Here is a 17,788-nt window from a genome sequence, read left to right as displayed (position 1 = left end):
GGGAATATTTAAGATGATAGTACACCACGTTTCTAAAAATATCCTTCCATCTTCATAAAACCAACATAAACCACCATCTTTTCTACAATTACAATTGCTTTTTGTGAGATATAAGCACAAAACAAACACATCAACCTCAGTTTGAGAGAAAGAGATAAATGGATGGATGTGTCCATCTTGATGTGCTACTTCTTATGTATATTGCTAACAGATACGAATACAAAATGTCCACTGAACCTGCAAGTGAGTTAAAAAGATGTCTAATCCATGCATTTGTTTTGTTTTCAAAATCTGTCAGCCTGATCCAGGTTACCACAGGTGGGAGAGTCTTGCAGGACTCACTAGCATCCCATTTTTTGTCTCCCCCCATCTCCATCCCTGTGAGGGTACTAATGCACATACCATGCAAAAGAATACTGCAGGGAATGGGACCTTCCCATATCCGCAACTGCTCCCCCGCACCTGGTGTCATGAAAGTTACATATGTAACATTGGATGTAGCAATTAAAGAATAATCAAAAACTGAGAAACCATTAAAAAGCTTCTGTCATACCGATTTCAAATATTTCACTGCTCCTATACGCACCGACAACAGAGCTTGCATGATACTAGAAATGTGCATAGGCTTGTTGCATTTATCGTTTTGATGATGATGTGACTATCTGACATATTCTACTCTTAAGGTAACTTAGTTTAGTAAGACAGTAATAAATGGTCACTCTGTTTCCAGAGAAAACCCACCAGTAATCAGGTTTAACTGCCACAGGATGTCATTCCTACTGCGTGAATGCAGCTTTTGAAAATCATAACTAATACGTTGAAAAATTCAACAAAGAAGTTTGTGTAATTTGAAACCACAGATAAGCTCCAAAACCCAATCAGTCAAGCTAACTCTCACTGATCTAATAAGCCAGGAAAGCAAAGGTCCTAGATCTTCCAAGTATCCTGTCCCTGTACTTTTGCTTCAATGACTTAAAAACATTCAGGAAAACATGACAAGCGGAAGCCACAAACATTGATGATGCTATACCCACTGAACTAAACTCAAACAGATATCTATAAAATGCTTTGCAAACTGATACAACTGTAGTGGGAAAGTATAATGTCTTTGCAACCATCAATACTACTCAGCAGGTGTTTGGAAACTTCAGCAGGTGCAAAATGAGGGGGCAAGATTGGCTTCTGGAGCCCACATTACTGATCATATTACTACAGTTTTGTTCCACCTGCCACAGCTTCCAGTTCATTTCCAGGTGCAATTCAAAGTGCTGACCTCATCTATAAATCTCTAAATGGTTTGGAACCAGGATATCTGAAGGACCACCTTCTCCCATATAATCCTGCCAACCCACAGGAAGCCCTGCTACAAGTCCCACAGCTTTCTGAAACATGATTGACTGGGACATGATACATGGGTTCGGATGATCACATCGGTAAAAGAAGCCATAATGTCTTCTCCCCCCCATCCCCATGCATGCCACGTAGTCAACCATCATTTGCATAATTCCCCGCAATGCAGCACGGGTTGGCCCCTAACCAGGTGCAACCCCTCAAGGCTTGCTCCAAGGTGGAGGGGTTTCCTGGTGATAGAGATGGAAGTTCTGTGAACCACAGCGACTCCCTTTCACCCACCTCCCAGCCCTCCAACCTATGTTGGTGCTTATTTAAACTTGCTCTTATTTAAACTTTTCAAAAACTTGCTCTTATTAGATGATGATTTTAATGTGGTTTAGAAATATTGTAAGCTGCTTTGAATGTATTTCATTCCACCTTTCTTATAAAGGTGGGCTAAAAATGCCTAAACACATATGCCTTCAATAGACCCAGGCAATCATTTAAGATATGCAAGACTTATATATATGCCATTACAACAGCTCCTTGCGTAACCCATTGGTATATTTTTCTTTAAGAATTCTGAGGGAATATTCTGCACACGCTCAGTAAAGGAGTGAGACAGGGAGTGGCCACCATTTTAGGCAGCTACCAGAATTGCAGTATAGAAGAAGCTTGCTTTCTCTTGCCTGTAAGACCCTGAAACCTTAAGACAGGGCTGTTTAAGTTGCTCCTGTGTTGCTGGATCCGGATCCAATTTTATTTATTTATTTATTTATTTATTTATTTATTTCATTTCTATACCGCCCAATAGCCGAAGCTCTCTGGGAGGTTCACAAAAATTAAAACCAAACAACACACAATAAAACAATTTAAAATATATAGAACATTAAAACCACAATATAACAATACAACCACAATAAAACCTAGCAGCAGTGCAAGAGTTTAAAATACAGATTTAAAACAACAAAGATAAAAATTTAGAAAGCTAAAATGCCTGGGAAAATAAAAAGGTCTTCACCTGGCGCCGAAAGGAATACAATGTAGGCGCCAGGCGAACCTCACTAGGGAGCTCATTCCAGAGCCAGGGTGCCACAGCAGAAAAAGCCCTCCTCCTAGTAGCCACCTGCCTCACTTCCTTTGGCAGGGGCTCACGGAGAAGGGCCGCTGAGGATGATCTTAAGGTCCGGGCAGGCACATATGGGAGGAGGCGATCCTTCAGGTAACCTGGCCCCAAGCCGTTAAGGGCTTTGAATGTTAACACCAGCACTTTGAATCGGGCCCGGAAATGGACTGGCAGCCAGTGCAGCTGGAAAAGTACTGGCGTAATATGAGCTCGCAGGCCAGTCCCTGTTAACAATCTTGCTGCCCTATTTTGGACCAGCTGAAGTTTCCGGACCGTTTTCAAAGGCAGCCCCACGTATAACGCATTGCAGTAATCCAGACGAGAAGTTATCAGAGCATGGATAACTGTAGCTAGGCTATCTCTGTCCAGATAAGGGCGTAGTTGGTATACCAGCCTAAGCTGATAAAAAGTGCTCCGTGCCACTGAGTTCACCTGTGCCTCAAGTGACAGTTCTGGATCCAAGAGCACCTCCAAACTACGAACCTGATCCTTTAGGGGGAGAGTGCAACCCCCTCCAGAACAGGTTGAATATCACCTAGCCGGGCAGACGAACCACCCACTAACAGTACCTCCAGCTTGTCTGGATTGAGTTTCAGTTTATTGGTCCTCATCCAGTCCAGTACCGTGCCCAGGCACTGATTCAGAACAGCCACTACCTCACCTGATTTTGATGAGAAAGAGAGGTAGAGCTGGGTGTCATCTGCATATTGATGGCACCTCAGCCCACACCCCCGGATAACCTCCCCCAGCGGTTTCATGTAGATGTTAAACAGCATGGGGGATAAAATAGAGCCCTGTGGAACCCCATGGCACAATTGCCATGGCACAGAGCAATAATCCCCCAGCACCACCTTCTGGAATTGGCCATCCAAGTAGGAGCGGAACCACTGTAGTGCAGTGCCTCCAACTCCCAACCCAGACAACCTATCCAGAAGGATACCATGGTCGATGGTATCGAAAGCCGCTGAGAGGTCCAGGAGAATCAACAGGGTCGCACTCCCCCTGTCCCTCTCCCGGCAGAGGTCATCCCACAGGGCGACCAAGGCAGTTTCCGTTCCAAAACCAGGCCTGAAGCCCGATTGAAATGGATCTAGATAATCCGTTTCATTCAAGAGTACCTGGAGCTGTCCTACAACCACCCGCTCAAGCACCTTGCCCAGGAAGGGGATATTGGCCACTGGCCTATAATTGTTAATATCCTCTGGGTCCAGGTTAGGCTTTTTCAGGAGTGGTCTAATTACTGCCTCTTTTAAAGCGGCAGGCACCACTCCCTCTCTCAAGGAGGAATTTACAACCTCCTGGACCCAGCCGGACAACCCCTCCTTGTTTGATTTAATAAGCCATGAAGGGCAAGGGTCAAGCACACAAGTGGTCGATTCGACTTGGCCAAGCACCTTGTCCGCATCCTCAGGCCTCAGTAACTGAAACTCATCCAATAAAACTGGAACAGACGGTGCTCTGAACACCTCTACCAATGGAACTGTATTAATGGTGGTGTCTAATTCATGACGAATCTGAGCGACTTTATCCTCAAAGTGCCATGCAAACTTGTCACAGCGTGCTACCGAGGGTTCCACCGTCTCTCTCCCTGGCCCAGAATGTAACAGGCTGCGAACCACTCGGAAAAGCTCCGCTGGACGACACTGAGAAGATGCAATGCTGGTGGAAAAGAACTGTCTCTTTGCCACCCTCACCGCCACAGAGTAGGCTTGATAGTGGGCTCTTACCTGTGTTCAGTCAGACTCAGCACGAGTTTTCCTCCACCTGCGTTCTAGCCGTCTCCCCTCTTGCTTCATTGCCCTCAGCTCAGGCGTATACCAAGGAGCTGGCCAGGCTCTGCTCCGAGGGAGAGGGCGCTTGGGCGTGATCGTGTCAACCGCCCAAGTCATCTCTGCATTCCACAGAGCGACCTGGGCTTCGACAGGAGCACCAGCCATACCAGCAGGAAAATCCCCCAGAGCCCTCTGGAATCCATCGGAATCCATTAATCTCCAGGGGTGGACCATTTTAATAGGTCCCCCACCCTTGCAGAGGGGAAAGGCCGCCAGGAGTCTAAACCTCAGGATACCATGAGAATTTTGAGTAGATTGCTGCGGAACTGGAATGAACAGAGACTGTTTCTTTCTTCAGCCAGCAGAAAAAAAATCAAGCTTCAGAGAGAAGTTTTATTTCTATTTTTGTTGTGGATTCAAGCTGAAAAAAAAGACATAACTTTGGGAGGGCTGTGCTCTGTTTTGTTTCAGTGATAAGTACATTGTTATGCATGTAAAGTTATTACATGTGTATTATTGTTTTAATTAAGATATTAAAATATATGTTAATTGTTCCCATACAAAGCCTTCGCTGTGAGTCCCTTTAGAGACCCTGAAGAAAAAGTGTTATAGAACTGGTGCCTGAACAGCAGGGACTTGGAGGCTGTTAGGCTGTCAGAGGCAAATATTTTTTTTTAGTCATGGATGATCCTCTTAAAACTCTGTTAGTGGAGTTTTCCCTGTAGAAACTACAGGAGAAATCAGAAGGACCATTAGGGCCTATGGTCAAATAACTGATCTGCAGAGGGTGAAGGGAGAACAAGAAGATATAATTCTGGGTGAGTCTGAAAGTTTTCCTTCTGTTATATGTATAAGGGAAGAATGTATTTTGCAAAACTGCAGCAAAAATGGGATGTTATACCAGTTCACCATTTCCTCTCTGTGTATTTCCCTTTTAGTGCTTTGTCCCGCTTTGTGTGGGTGTGTGCTAGGGGTGTTACTTATGAGTAAACTCATTGGCTGTCAGGCTTTCCTTTCCTGGGAGTAAGTGCCACTGAAATTTGTGTGGCTTGCTTCTGAGTAGGCATGCACAGGAGTGCACTGTAAGTCTACTTAGAGTAGCAGTCATAAGGTCTTCCATCCCATTCAATGCATTTATTTTGAACCTCCCCCTCCCATTGATTTCACTGACTGCTTCTTCTCCCTTTTGCTCGCCAGTTTGATGGGCTTTTTCCTCCCAGGTGATGGGGAAGACTCCCTTCTCAGCCACACAGGATAAAGGCTTGACAGTTAGGATTTCAATTGGTATTAAAAGTGCATTGGATTGGGAAGCCAGCCAGCCACTAACTCTTCTTCTAGCCTACCTTGCAGGCTCATTGGGAAGCCAGAATAAGGGGGAAAAGCAACAACAGTGCTGGGGGGGAAGGGAGCAAGCCTGGTCTAATCAAGGTGTCCCCATGAAGTAGTCACCTGGGGTGGGGGCGCTAGGAATGAGCCACTTTGCTTTTTCACTCCTTCATTAAAAGTGAAATTGTGCTGTAAGTCCCCATTTTAGGGGGGGAGGGTTTAAAGGGGGGGGGATGCTGCACACATGTCTTTGCTTAAAGGAAAAAAAACAAAAGGGCTTGGAAGGCAGGGAGGAGATAGGCCAGAGTGGGAAACTGAAGCGGAGCAGAAGGGGGCAAGGGAGGGGAGAATCGGCGAGAGGAGGAGGTGGGGATGTACGAAACACCTACTTGGTTTTGCGCTGGGGCATCCACGGTGGGGGGGAGGCGCTCCGTCCCTCCCCCCAGAATCCTCCCTGGCCAGCTCTGCTCCGCGGCAAGTCTGCAGAGCCACTGGCCGGGGCCAGCCACAGCTGGATTTCCAGCCATGGTTGGGCTGCTGTGGCCGCAAATGGCAGCCGTCGTAGCAGCCGCCATTTGTGTCCTTCCAGGCTGCTGTGATAGGCTATGTAAGTAGTTACGCTACGCCGTTTGCGCCCCTGCTCTTTGCCGTGATAGGCTACGCAATTACTTACGTAGCCTATCACAGCAGCCTGGAAGGACACAAATGGCGGCCGCTATGACGGCCGCCATTTGTGGCTGCAGCAGCCAGCCGAGAGATCAGCTGCTGCCGGAGCCCCTGCCCCAAGTAAGCTTTGTCCTGGGGGGATTCTGCGGGGTGGCGGGGGGCGAGAGGCCGTTCCACCACGGGTTTCGGGGGGCTGAATGCCAGTGCATTCGGCCTCACTGAAATCCGTGGCGGAATTCTCCACCATCCCTAGGAGGAGGAGGGAACACTGATGAGGTAATCAGACCTACTCGATTAGAGCTCAGTGGAAACAGCACAGAGCCCCAGGCTACAGCGCCAATCAGCCAGTTCTTTAAGGGCTATGGAAAAAGGAAAAGGAGAAGATGCGATTGGGGAAACATCGCAACAAAGTTGCAAACCAAGTGAAACTGATAGTGTAGAAACACCCACCCCCCAATCTCACTCCTTTACTGAGCATATGCAGAATATTCCCTCAGAATTTTTAAAGAAAAATTTATCAGTGGGTTACACTTGCACCATAGCAAATCGCACCAGCCACCCTCCCACGAGACTCCGAGAAAGCTAATGAAAGCAGTGGTGCAGCTAGGTGATTTTAGACTCAATTGTCTAATGCCCCTCTCTCCTGCCAGCTTCAAATGGCCACGTGTACTCCTTCAGTTGTGAACCACACAACTGATATTTTTCTTGGCTCTACCCCCAACCACCATTCTATGCATTACATATGCTTCTACATTTCTGATATGTTAGAACAACCCCACCTTCCCAAAAGTTGCAACCCTGATAAAAATGTAAAAAAAAAAAATACTGTCAGCCTGTGCAGTTTGCATTTTAAATTCACTTAAAACCTAGCACCTAGCAATCATTATGACAGGAATAAATGGAGTTTGCTTCTGCTGCCTTGATAACCTTATCACCTGCCACTCTCTGGGAGGTCATTTCCCTGACCCCCACCGGCCAGACTTTGGCTCCGACGTCCAGCCCTAGCTGCACCTCTAAGTGAAATCAGTTTAACCCTGTGACAGTTATTTAGCCAAATACTGAGAGCCCTCTGAAGCAGTAAAGCTAGCAGCTATAAGGGTGTGTTTTAAAAGCTCGTTCACACAATCTCAGATGTGGGAACATTGTACATATATTACAGCAGAGAGACATGCACGAATGCACCTACGCCCCCCCCCCCTCCCGGATATATAACTGTATAATGAGGATGGATATGATGCAGTGTGTGCATCTGTGTCACACATCAAATCATATAAGTGGCGGAACTCCCTGTCCTCTCTATTCATAATTGTGGTTGTGTGAAGGCCCTCTAGCAGTAACGGAATGGGAGACATCAAAGCTGACCTGCAAATGCAACCTTGAAGAGCAGGGCTGGAATTCGGGGGAGAAAAAAAAACAATTCTGAAGATAATGAAATATCCATAGTTTTTCAAGAGCCACAGAAATAATATCAGCAGCATACAGAAGGTATGAAAAACAATAACACACAGGCAATTATTTTTAATTCTAATGGTTTGTTAGGGCATACGTATTCAGTCCAAAAAAACTGGTAACTCTCAAGTTATTTATACCTACTTTGCGTAGTCAAAAAGTCTGCTATCCCAAAGCACGTGTGTTCCTCTAGGACCAGAGTGGAAAAATGCAGAATCTGTGCCATCAAATTTGTTCAGACCATCTTCAGAATTCTTGGATGCATGACTATGTACAACATCCAGCAGGACAGTAATTCCCATTGAGTGGGCAACATCAATCAGTTCCTTCAAGTCATCCGGAGGTCCATAGCGGCTAAAATGTATGAACATTTAAAATGATTGGTTCGCAGAATTCACCTTTTGATTTTTTCCTTCATGGTTCACTAGAATAGTATATATTTGTTTCGTGTAGTGTGTGGGTATACAATTGTTAATATTTCTAGTTAAAATAATCTCAAGTAGTAAGGCTGGGATAAAACCTTAAAAAGCTGCTCCCCCCCCCCGCCCCCCAAGACTGGACAAGACAAACCAATAGCCTGACTCAATACTGAGTATAAGCTACCTTATATACCCTTTGTTCCTATGTTGACAAACTGTACATGTGTGAGTCTGAGAAAGAATGGGAAAGACAAATTTATCAGGAGACCTTTGGCAAATCACCACCTTTTGCCGCAGGTCTATGAAAAATGCAAGTCTTAACTGTAATGTATGTTGAATAAATCTAGAAATGGAACCGCAATGCAAAAAGATGGAAAGATAAACCATAGCTACAGGGGTAGACAGTTTGACCCAACCACAAATATACTGTTGTGATGGGACAAGATACTCCTGGTCATAAATGCAAAACAGGCAGCTGGCAGCTGGTTAGATATGAGATATTTGGTAACATATTATGATACTCAAGCAACCCACAAAATTACATAACGCTACACCAGTGTACCACTGAAAACAGAACCATGGTGACCGATTGCCTTCACATAATGTGAAAGCTGCTATAATGTTTTAAGCTGCTAAGGGCACAATCCTATGCATATTTAGACTGGCTGTGGAATGCTGGGAGTTGTCAGACTTTTTTCCAGTCTAAACACGCATAGGATTGTGCTCTAAATGTTTTTTTTAAACCCTTCAACAAGGTCTGAAACTACTTTATGCTTTTCAGCCACATTCAGTTTGTAGCATTAACTAGAGCTTATTCTAGTTACATGCAGATTTCTCCTACCCCATACAATTTACAGAATTTGTTCAAGCCAACAACAGTAGACTCATGACAAATTGCACTCAAGGTAGCTTACAATCATAAATAAAACTCGATTCAAACAATAAAACAAATGCATTAAAACACAATTAAAAACACAAAAACGTTGTTGTTACATCCGACCCCTTACGACAAAAGAAAGGCAGGAGAGAGAAAAAATAATTGTTCCCTTTAATTCTCTCCCTCCACCTCTCTCACACACTTTTCTTCTTGACCTAATTAAGGAGGTAAGTAGACTGTCGCATGCCAATTGAGGGGGTCATGGCTGAGTGGTAGAGTGTCTGCTTGCATCCAGAAGGTTCAATCCCTGGCATCTCCAAGTAGGATTATGAAAGAATCCTGCATGAAACTCTGAAGAGCCACTGCCAGCCAGTGTTGACAATACTGGCTAGACAGACCAAGGGTTTGACTCAGTGTAAGGCAGGTTCCTATGGCCCGTGGGTGTCCAAGCAGTGATGGGGTCTACTGTTTTTACGGCACACCATCCTGAAATCAGTTCAGTGGAGGACGGTGTCAAAAGTTCTTAATAAATAAATAACCGGTACGGCATTGCTTCCAATGGAATGCTCACACTGATTGCACATCTGATTTTCCACATTAAATGGTAAAACTTCCCCTTGTAGCTTAAAGGATCCTATGTTGGTGGAGAACTGGGCTCAGAGAAAGCACACCAGAGAGTATGCCTTCTCTAAGGCTCATTTGTCCCTCCTGCAATCCTTTCGGCTGTTAGTCTCCTCACAGTTTATAGGATCCAGGGTGTGTGGGGGAAGGGGGGAGAAGCTGGTCTGAAAACAAGATATTTCCCCATTCAGTTCAACTACTAATTCCAGAACCCTGTTCTTTGTTGCAAACATTTGCTGGCACTGGCAGTATGAGGACAGGACACAGGGACAACCCTTGGGTGCTTCTTGTTTGGGAGGGTTTGAGAAGAAACCCCCCCCCCACACACACACACACACACCTTAAGGATTTTTCATTTACAGTGATCCACTTGAGCCCTGAAAATTACACACTTTACTAACAGGAATGAAGTTCCCTGCCATTTACTTTCACGCAAATAGAAACAATAGTAATGTTAGTTTGCTTATTATTTATCTAAAGCTTATTATTTATTATTTATTTATCTCCCAAAATTTGGACTTCCCAATCTAGCTAAATGAATATAAAAAGAGCCATGTTAGATCAGACCAAGGTCCATCTGTTCCAGCATTCTGTTCACACAGTGGCAGACCAGCCATCTGTGGGAAATCCATAAGCAGGAGATAAGTACAGTAGCCCCCCTCTGGTGATGTTCCCCAGCTACTGGTGTAAATAGGGGACGTGTATAGGCATACTGCCTCTGATACTGGAAGAAGCATATAGCCATCAGGTTTAGTAGCCACTGATAGCCTTATCCTCATGAATCTGTGTAATCCTCTTTTAAAGCCATCCAAATTGGTAGCCATCACTACATCTTGTAGTAGCAAATTCCATAGTTCTATGCACTGCATGAAGAAATACAATATGCTATTACAGATTGATTCTGTTCCTACAGACCAGCCTTCCCCACCCTGGTGACCTCCAGAAGCTTTGCACTACAACTCCCAGGAGTCCTGCCCACTGCAATACTGGCTGGGGATGATTGGAGTTTAAGTTCAAAATATCTGGAGACCACAAGGGTGGGGAAGGCTACAGCATACTCTGTAACACAGCATTTGTAGAGTCTTTTCGTTACATCTCTTCTCTGCAAAGAAAAAAAAAATGCTTGGGTGCATTTCACAACAGAAATTTCAAGCCCCTAATGGTGATTGCATTTACCAGAATAAAACCTTTTCACATAACTTATTTCACAATTCACACTGCATGGGTTACACAGAACACAGTGAAATAGGCAAAACCTTTGAATTGTGACTTTTTCAGGCCTACAGTACCTTCAAGACAAGGACAGAAATCACCAATTACAAAAAAGCTAAGCCCCTATGCTAGCCTTTAAATCAGGGGTGAGCAACTTGTGGCCCTCCAGACATTTTGGCCTACAGCTCCCATCAGCCCTAGCTGGCATTGCCAAAAGTCAGGTATCATGGGAGTTCTAGGCCAAAATGTCTGGAGGGCCACAAGTTGCCCACTCCTGTGTTTAAATGTTACCACAGCACCATGAAAGCTGCTTTTCCTTGCATTCATCCCCTGGCTATGTTGTAACATTTGTAAGGTTCGAGACCAAATGGTCCTTACCACAACACTGATTAAAGGGTACAAATAAGTAATATAATCACCAGATCTCTTAACATGTATGTGATGAGTCAAGTAATTAGAGCAGATTCCAAATATCTGTGATTATGGAGTACAGCCCTCTCAGGACTGCACCAACACACAAGGGGAATTTCACAGGTGAATAAAATTACTGAACAGATGAAAAGCAGAAATCCTAAGCCAAGGTAAGTACTCTAACTTACCTTGATGCTGCAAAAAAGCTTGTGATCTGGTAACCAAAACTGGCATAGTAAGCATGTTCCATCACAGCCATCAACTGAATACAATTATATCCTGTTTTAAAAGAAGAGGAAGAAAAGGGGAACACAGTTCTATGCTTGGTGGTGGTGGTTTATAGCCACCTGGACCACTAGATATTAATTTTAGCTAAAGATCACACTGCATTAGTAAAAGTCATAGTTTAGACAATTTTAGACAATATATTGTTAGCAAATCTACCAAAATAAAGCCTAAAGGAGCTATGACTCCCCTATCCCAAACTGGGAAGGTCAGTTTCTCAAGTGATCCTGTGTGCGCTGAAATATTGGCATTTTAGAAAGCAATATATAATATGAAAATATAATAATAATTGGACTTTAGAATATTAATGATGCCAATCTGCATGTCCCGAAGTTCAGCTGCACTTTTGATATTTACAGTATTGATCATAAAAGGAAAAAGAGTAACTTGACTGCACACATATTAAACCTCATGCTTTCCTTAATATTTCAAACATATTCCGTTTCTATCTAATCGTTAACATATTTTTCTCCAAATTCATTTCCCTCAAGGACTCTATAAAAAGAACAAACTTTAAAGCAATGGAATTTTGCTTTGAAGCTTACTGAAGGAGTTGAGGACCAGAGGTAAAGAAAAACCTTTCTTTTTGTCCCTTATCCACCCCAAAATGTTTTCCTGTGATATTAAATGAAGAAAATCTGAAGGGAAAAGTACAGTTTAATGATGAAACCACTAGCACTTAAAACAAATCTTTTACTAAGCTAACTTTTATGTCAGCAAATAAATGCCCCTTCAGCCACCAAGCAAGGATTATAGGCAAAACATAACCTTCAGATCTGTTTTAAAAGGCTGTGGAGGCCACAGATGGTCTTGATTCTTAGTTTTAACTAAATTTTTTGGGCATGCCATTTAACTTGTTCCTCAGCAAACTTTATCACTGTTTACTTATGTAAGCTGTGACATCATTATTTTCCTTTTGCCCTCAAATCCAGTAGAGTTACAAGATGGATATCATCAACTTGGGTTGCAATCCTAAACGCTCTTGCTATGGAGAAGTCCCACTGAACATAATGAGACTTTCTTCTAGGTAAACATGCTCATAATTGCGCTTCACAATCTTATTACAGGTATTTTATAATCCACTATAAATGCTTCCTATATAACTTTTGTATATTTTGACATTTTGGTTAGCAGTGATAAATCAATTTTTAATATAATTTTTGTCTATTCCAACACGTTTTTCGTCTGACATGCTATTCCGTGCTATTGCAAATTCACATGCAAAATTGGGTTTGTATTAGCACTGAACAACTCTTTAAAAACTGCCTCTAAATGAATTATTTTTGCAGTTGAGTAGGTCTGAATACAGAGTTACATGAACCTTCTCTGTACTGTATTAGTCTGTGCACGGCTATTTTCATTTTATTTTTTTCTTGGCAACTAATCCATGCATTCCTCTATAAAAATAGTTTTATGAATGCACGTTTAAAATGTCACTATTATTTTTTTAAAGAGTGTTTAAAAAATTAGTGACATTTTAAGTGTGCATTCATACCCTCTAGAAGTACTAAGAAAAAGATTAGCCACTTCGCTTGCGACAGTGTGGTACAAGCCAATACATGCAACCAGATCAATAAATTGAAATAGTTTTATTTCTGGATGCTGTACTCTACAAATAAATGATCTAAATACTATGAAAAGCGTTCATCCACATGTGAATTTCAGTCCATATTTTAAATATAAAACTGTTACATCAGTACATGTTCCGTACACTAAAATACATTGCTATGATGCATTAAATATCAACACAGAGACAATCCACAGACTCTCGAAATGAGCTTTTCTAATAAAAGCACAGGGCTCATTAAAAATTTATCTCAGAAGAAGCCTCAGATATTACTTACCAAGATCCTTGACTTTCGGAAGTACATTGTGTGTGAAGTTTTTATATGAAGCTATTTTCCCTTCAGGGGAAGCAATTCCCACGTGACATTCATAGATCCTTAAGCTTTTAGGCTTCTTAGGAACAGGGTATCTCCGCTGTGCAATGGAAAAAATGGTTTGGGAATAAAACTATGAGAAGCTGTCAGTTATATTAGACAAGAACTGGTAAGCTGTGTTAAAATCTGTACCAGCACATTCAGTTTAAGATAAACGCAACTGTTATAGAACAAATCACATAAATTTGTGGGGTTTGGGGAATGCTACTCCAAGCTTGAGAGAGCCTGTACCATTTCCCTTCACAAATGTTCTGTTTGGACATGGTGGCTCTGTGCAGCCAGCCAAATGCTGCAATGGCCAGGCATTCAGCTGGTTGCTTATGTTCATTATGTCCAAAGCCTCTTACAGAAAAGGTCACCAACTGGAAGGAATGTTTCATTGTGATTCACCTGCTGTTAAATTAAACCAGCTGGCTTAAAAATTCCTCCTCTCGGAAATCCATATCTTTGTTGATTCAACTCACAAGGAACCCCTGTGTATTGCACAGTATTCTGGGGTGCAAGCAAACATGAAATCTCAGTTGACACAAGGAACTGGGCAATCCTATTGCAACTCATCACTGACCTGTAAGAAATGAACAGCCATGGAATACACACAACAATACTCCCCTACACACTGACCGGGTTCACATGATCACCGCAGCTCACTGTGGTTTATTTAAGCTATGAGGAACCATGGCGCACATGGGCGCCATCCTGAATATTCAAGCTGTGATTGTGGCTTATCGTGTCATCCGAACCCATGGCCTGTTTTAGGGTTATGTGAGGGATATTTAACCTTCATTGTTTAACCCACGGTCCCTGGGTTCAGACACCATGACCAGCCAGCGTCACGGCTTGAATATCCAAAATGGTTGCTGGCACGTGCCACAACCCACCGTGGCCACTGCAGGGAAAGAATGGACATTGCACTGTCTGCCACAACCACACTTTTCAACAAGGAATTGCTGATTTGCTTCCAGGGAAATCCAAGATTCCTAGGAAGACTGTTTGAAAACCAGTGCATGTTTTAAAACATGCAGATCAAAGTGTCTCCATTTCTTTACTGTTGTGTGCAATGAACATTACCCACTGAAAATGTACTCTCTCTACCCCACAGACTCTCTCGTCTGTGCTTCCTATCATTAAATCCAAAGGTTATTTTACTGAGCTTATTAGAAGGAAGAGTACAGAAAGAACATCATGAATTAATAACCGATCTCCTGACTGCTGAAAAAAAGGTAACTGCAAGGAACCTGTGTAATGCAGTAATGCCTACCATATAGGAGTGGATTACTAAAACGTGGAATGTTGCCAAGATGTCAAAGCTCACAGAGTTGGTAAGATTACAGGATGACAGACAGAGCACAGAAAGTTTTACAAGGAGTTAGCAACTTTTTATGTAGTCTTGGAAGGATAAATACAAATGGGTATGGATGCTTTGCAAGACTGTAAGCAATTTCCATTTTGTAAACAGAGTTTTCTCCTTGTTGATCTACATATGTTAGTTGCATATCGAGCTTGGAGAAGAGAAGATTAAGGGGAGACATGAGAGTGGTCTTCAAATATCTGAAAGGGTGTCATGCAGAGGATGGAGCAGACTTGTTCTTTGTTGCTCCAGAAGGCAGGATTAAAACCAATGGATAGAAACTGCAGGGAAGCAGTTTTCAACTAAACTTTAGGAGAAACTTCTTAACAGTGAACAGATTCCCTTGGTTAGTGGCGGGTTCCCCTTTGCTGCAGGTATTTAAATAGAGGCTGGATGACCATCTGTCAGGGATGCTGTAACTGCACCCTGCAGTGCAGAGCCTGCATTGAGCAGGGGGTTGGATCAAAGATCCCTTCCAACTCTATGATACCATATATCCACACTGAACAAAAAGTATATTAAAAACAATTTGAGTGTACTTTTCCTGGAAACCTAGATTCTTCAGAATAAACATAGTCATTAATCATAGAATCGCAGCGTTGGAAGTGATATTAGAGATCATCTAGCCCACCCCCTGCTCAATGCAGGCTCTCCACTGTAGAGACAGCTACAGCATCTTTGACAGATGGTCACCCAGCCTTTGCTTAAATACCTCCTTGCTTCAGTGTTCCCAATAAGTTCTTCAACTGTCTGAGGAATAGCGTGTGACCTTTGAAAAAGAAAAAAAGTGATGGTAACTCAAAATACAGGGACATGAAAGGATTCTACTGAGATACCTTATTCCTTCAGCTTGACTTTTTATATAGAATCAGATTCCAAATATAGTGGGAAAGCACTATGTTTCTATTTTATTTCATCCAAAGTATAACAAACATCAGCCTATTTTTCAGCACATATCTTCCACCAGCTTCTATATTTAGGCAAGTGTTCAGTCGCTTAACTGAATCAAAGACATCTGCAGGTGGATGGGTTTTTTTAAATTACTTTATTGTATACTAAAAGGAAAATAGCTTACTCTGTATGGGGTTGGTGGCTCCCAATGTATCCAGTCATAGTTTACATTAGTACCTTCACGAGCAACATATCTTGCCCAGGGAGAAATGCGATAGAGGATTTCTCCGCTTTGGCTTCGTATCACCACCTAGAAAATAAAAATAAAAAATTCACGAGAGAGAACAGAAGATTAAACTAAGGTCAGGATTAGTTAACGTGGCTGCCACTGAAAGCATCAACCCCACATCCCCTCCCCCCGTCTCCCAGTGATGTTTTACAATTCAAAACAAGTGACATGACACCATCATCTTGCAAGTTTCCCCACCCCCACACAAGTGGCAGCCAATTAAGTGGGCTGAGGAAACCCACAACACAATGTCCTTCATGTATTTCACATTACTAACAGGAAGAGGAGACGTTACAGCTGCGGTAAGTGCAATAATGGAGATCCATATGGCAAGTATGGGAGGGGGTTGGACTCAATGGCCTTGTAGGCCCCTTCCCACCCTACTATTCTATGATTCTAAGTAGTTCTATCAGTTACAAGTAAGACAGTATTCACAGCATGGAGAAGCCAATTTTTGGCAGCATACATCCAATGGTGACCTAATATAACATCACATTCTAAAGCTGGAGTTGGCAACATGGCACCCAACAAGACCCCTGGCAGCACCTGCCCAGACACCTTCCTTACCCCCAATCCACCGCTTTTGCCACAGCCACTGCTTCACCCTACCTCCACACTCAGACAGGAAGCAGGGAGTCAGCAGTGGAAGCAGGGGCAGTGAGGAGTTAGTGGAAGCAGAAGTGGTGGGGAGGATGGGAAGAGGCGGTGGGCAGCAGAAATGAGTGCTGCTGCAACTGGCGGACAGGAATAGGCTCTGGCGTGGCATGGCAGGCTGGCGGATAGGAAGAGGGCAGGTGGCAAAAGCAACTACTGCTGCTGCTGTAGCAAGGAAGCAGGTGGGCAGGAATTGCTGGTAGAAGCAGCTGCAGCAGCCAGCCAGTGACTGAGCAAGTGGGCAGGTAGAAGGAAGAGGAGGAGGCAGCAGAGGAAGGGAGGAAGGGGCAAAGGTGGTAGTGGCAAGAGAAAGAAGAAGAAATGAGTAGGAGGAGGAGGAAGCAGGGGCAAGGAGAGAATTCCACGGGGGGGGGGAGAAAGAGAATCCGGGGGCGGGGAGTAAAGGGGGAATCCCAAGGGGTCAAGAAGAGGTAGAATGGCAGTGGGGGGGGCAAGAAAGAGAATCCAGAAAAAAATGTACACAGGCCTAAATGACCATGGGTCAAATGCCCCCTTGGGTCCCCCAAAATGACAAGTGTGCCCACGGGCCCAAAAAGGTTGTCTATCCCTGTTCTAAAGCCTAGAACTGCTGATAAAAATGGCCATAATTAAGTCATCTAAAACTAGTCTCCATGTGTGTCCACCATAGACAGCAGCACCACACAAACTGACATCTTTATCGTTGGAGCTCTTTCTTCAGAGCTGTACTAAAAGCCTAAGGTGGAGTCTTTTTTCCAGGTATATTTATATTTGTTCATGCAACTCAGATGGAGGCTCCCACCAGAGACCATGAACTTGGCTTCCTCCAGAGATATGAAGTACTTTTCATCAGCTACCCACTTAATCAGTATTGTGCAACGATCTGTAACAGGTCAATTTCAAAATCATATTATAATAGGTTGGGAGGGGGGGAACGGTCCAAATATAGTTTTCACACTCTGGTGTGGCCTGGAGAAGGTAGAAAGGGAAGCTGTTAGATCAGGAGAGGTTCAGGTAATGATCCATGCAGTGACCCAAGTGACAAATTGCTCAGCCTGAGGAGCCAGGCCTGAGTCAGCAGTTACACAAGACCACATGGGACCCTATTGGCTCTTTGGTTCACCCGTTCTTGTACTGGGATGAAAACTGCAGTCATATCATTGTGTGTGCACACAATATATATATATATAT

The 17,788-nt window shown here is 43.5% G+C and overlaps 1 protein-coding gene across 11 annotated transcripts in view; it reads right to left on the bottom strand.

Moving 5' to 3' along the window:
- The window catches only part of GBE1 (1,4-alpha-glucan branching enzyme 1), a 206,082-nt gene that overhangs the window by 103,336 nt on the left and 84,958 nt on the right, over positions 1 to 17,788 (bottom strand). For all 11 annotated transcript variants that reach the window (XM_084843494.1, XM_084843495.1, XM_084843503.1 and 8 more), the window contains 4 exons: positions 15,860 to 15,985; positions 13,341 to 13,476; positions 11,400 to 11,490; positions 7,816 to 8,025 (listed from right to left, as the gene is read on the bottom strand). In XM_084843494.1, coding sequence (XP_084699620.1) covers positions 7,816 to 8,025; positions 11,400 to 11,490; positions 13,341 to 13,476; positions 15,860 to 15,985 — 563 coding nt within the window. The remainder of the gene's footprint in view (positions 1 to 7,815; positions 8,026 to 11,399; positions 11,491 to 13,340; positions 13,477 to 15,859; positions 15,986 to 17,788) is intronic.

The sequence above is a fragment of the Heloderma suspectum genome, chromosome 3 (genome assembly GCF_057233095.1).
Source record: "Heloderma suspectum isolate Gila_16-S chromosome 3, 16-S_ref, whole genome shotgun sequence".
NCBI lineage: Eukaryota > Metazoa > Chordata > Lepidosauria > Squamata > Helodermatidae > Heloderma > Heloderma suspectum.
Note: the sequence above shows the minus strand (reverse complement) of the source record. Positions and strands in the feature narration are given on the sequence as shown.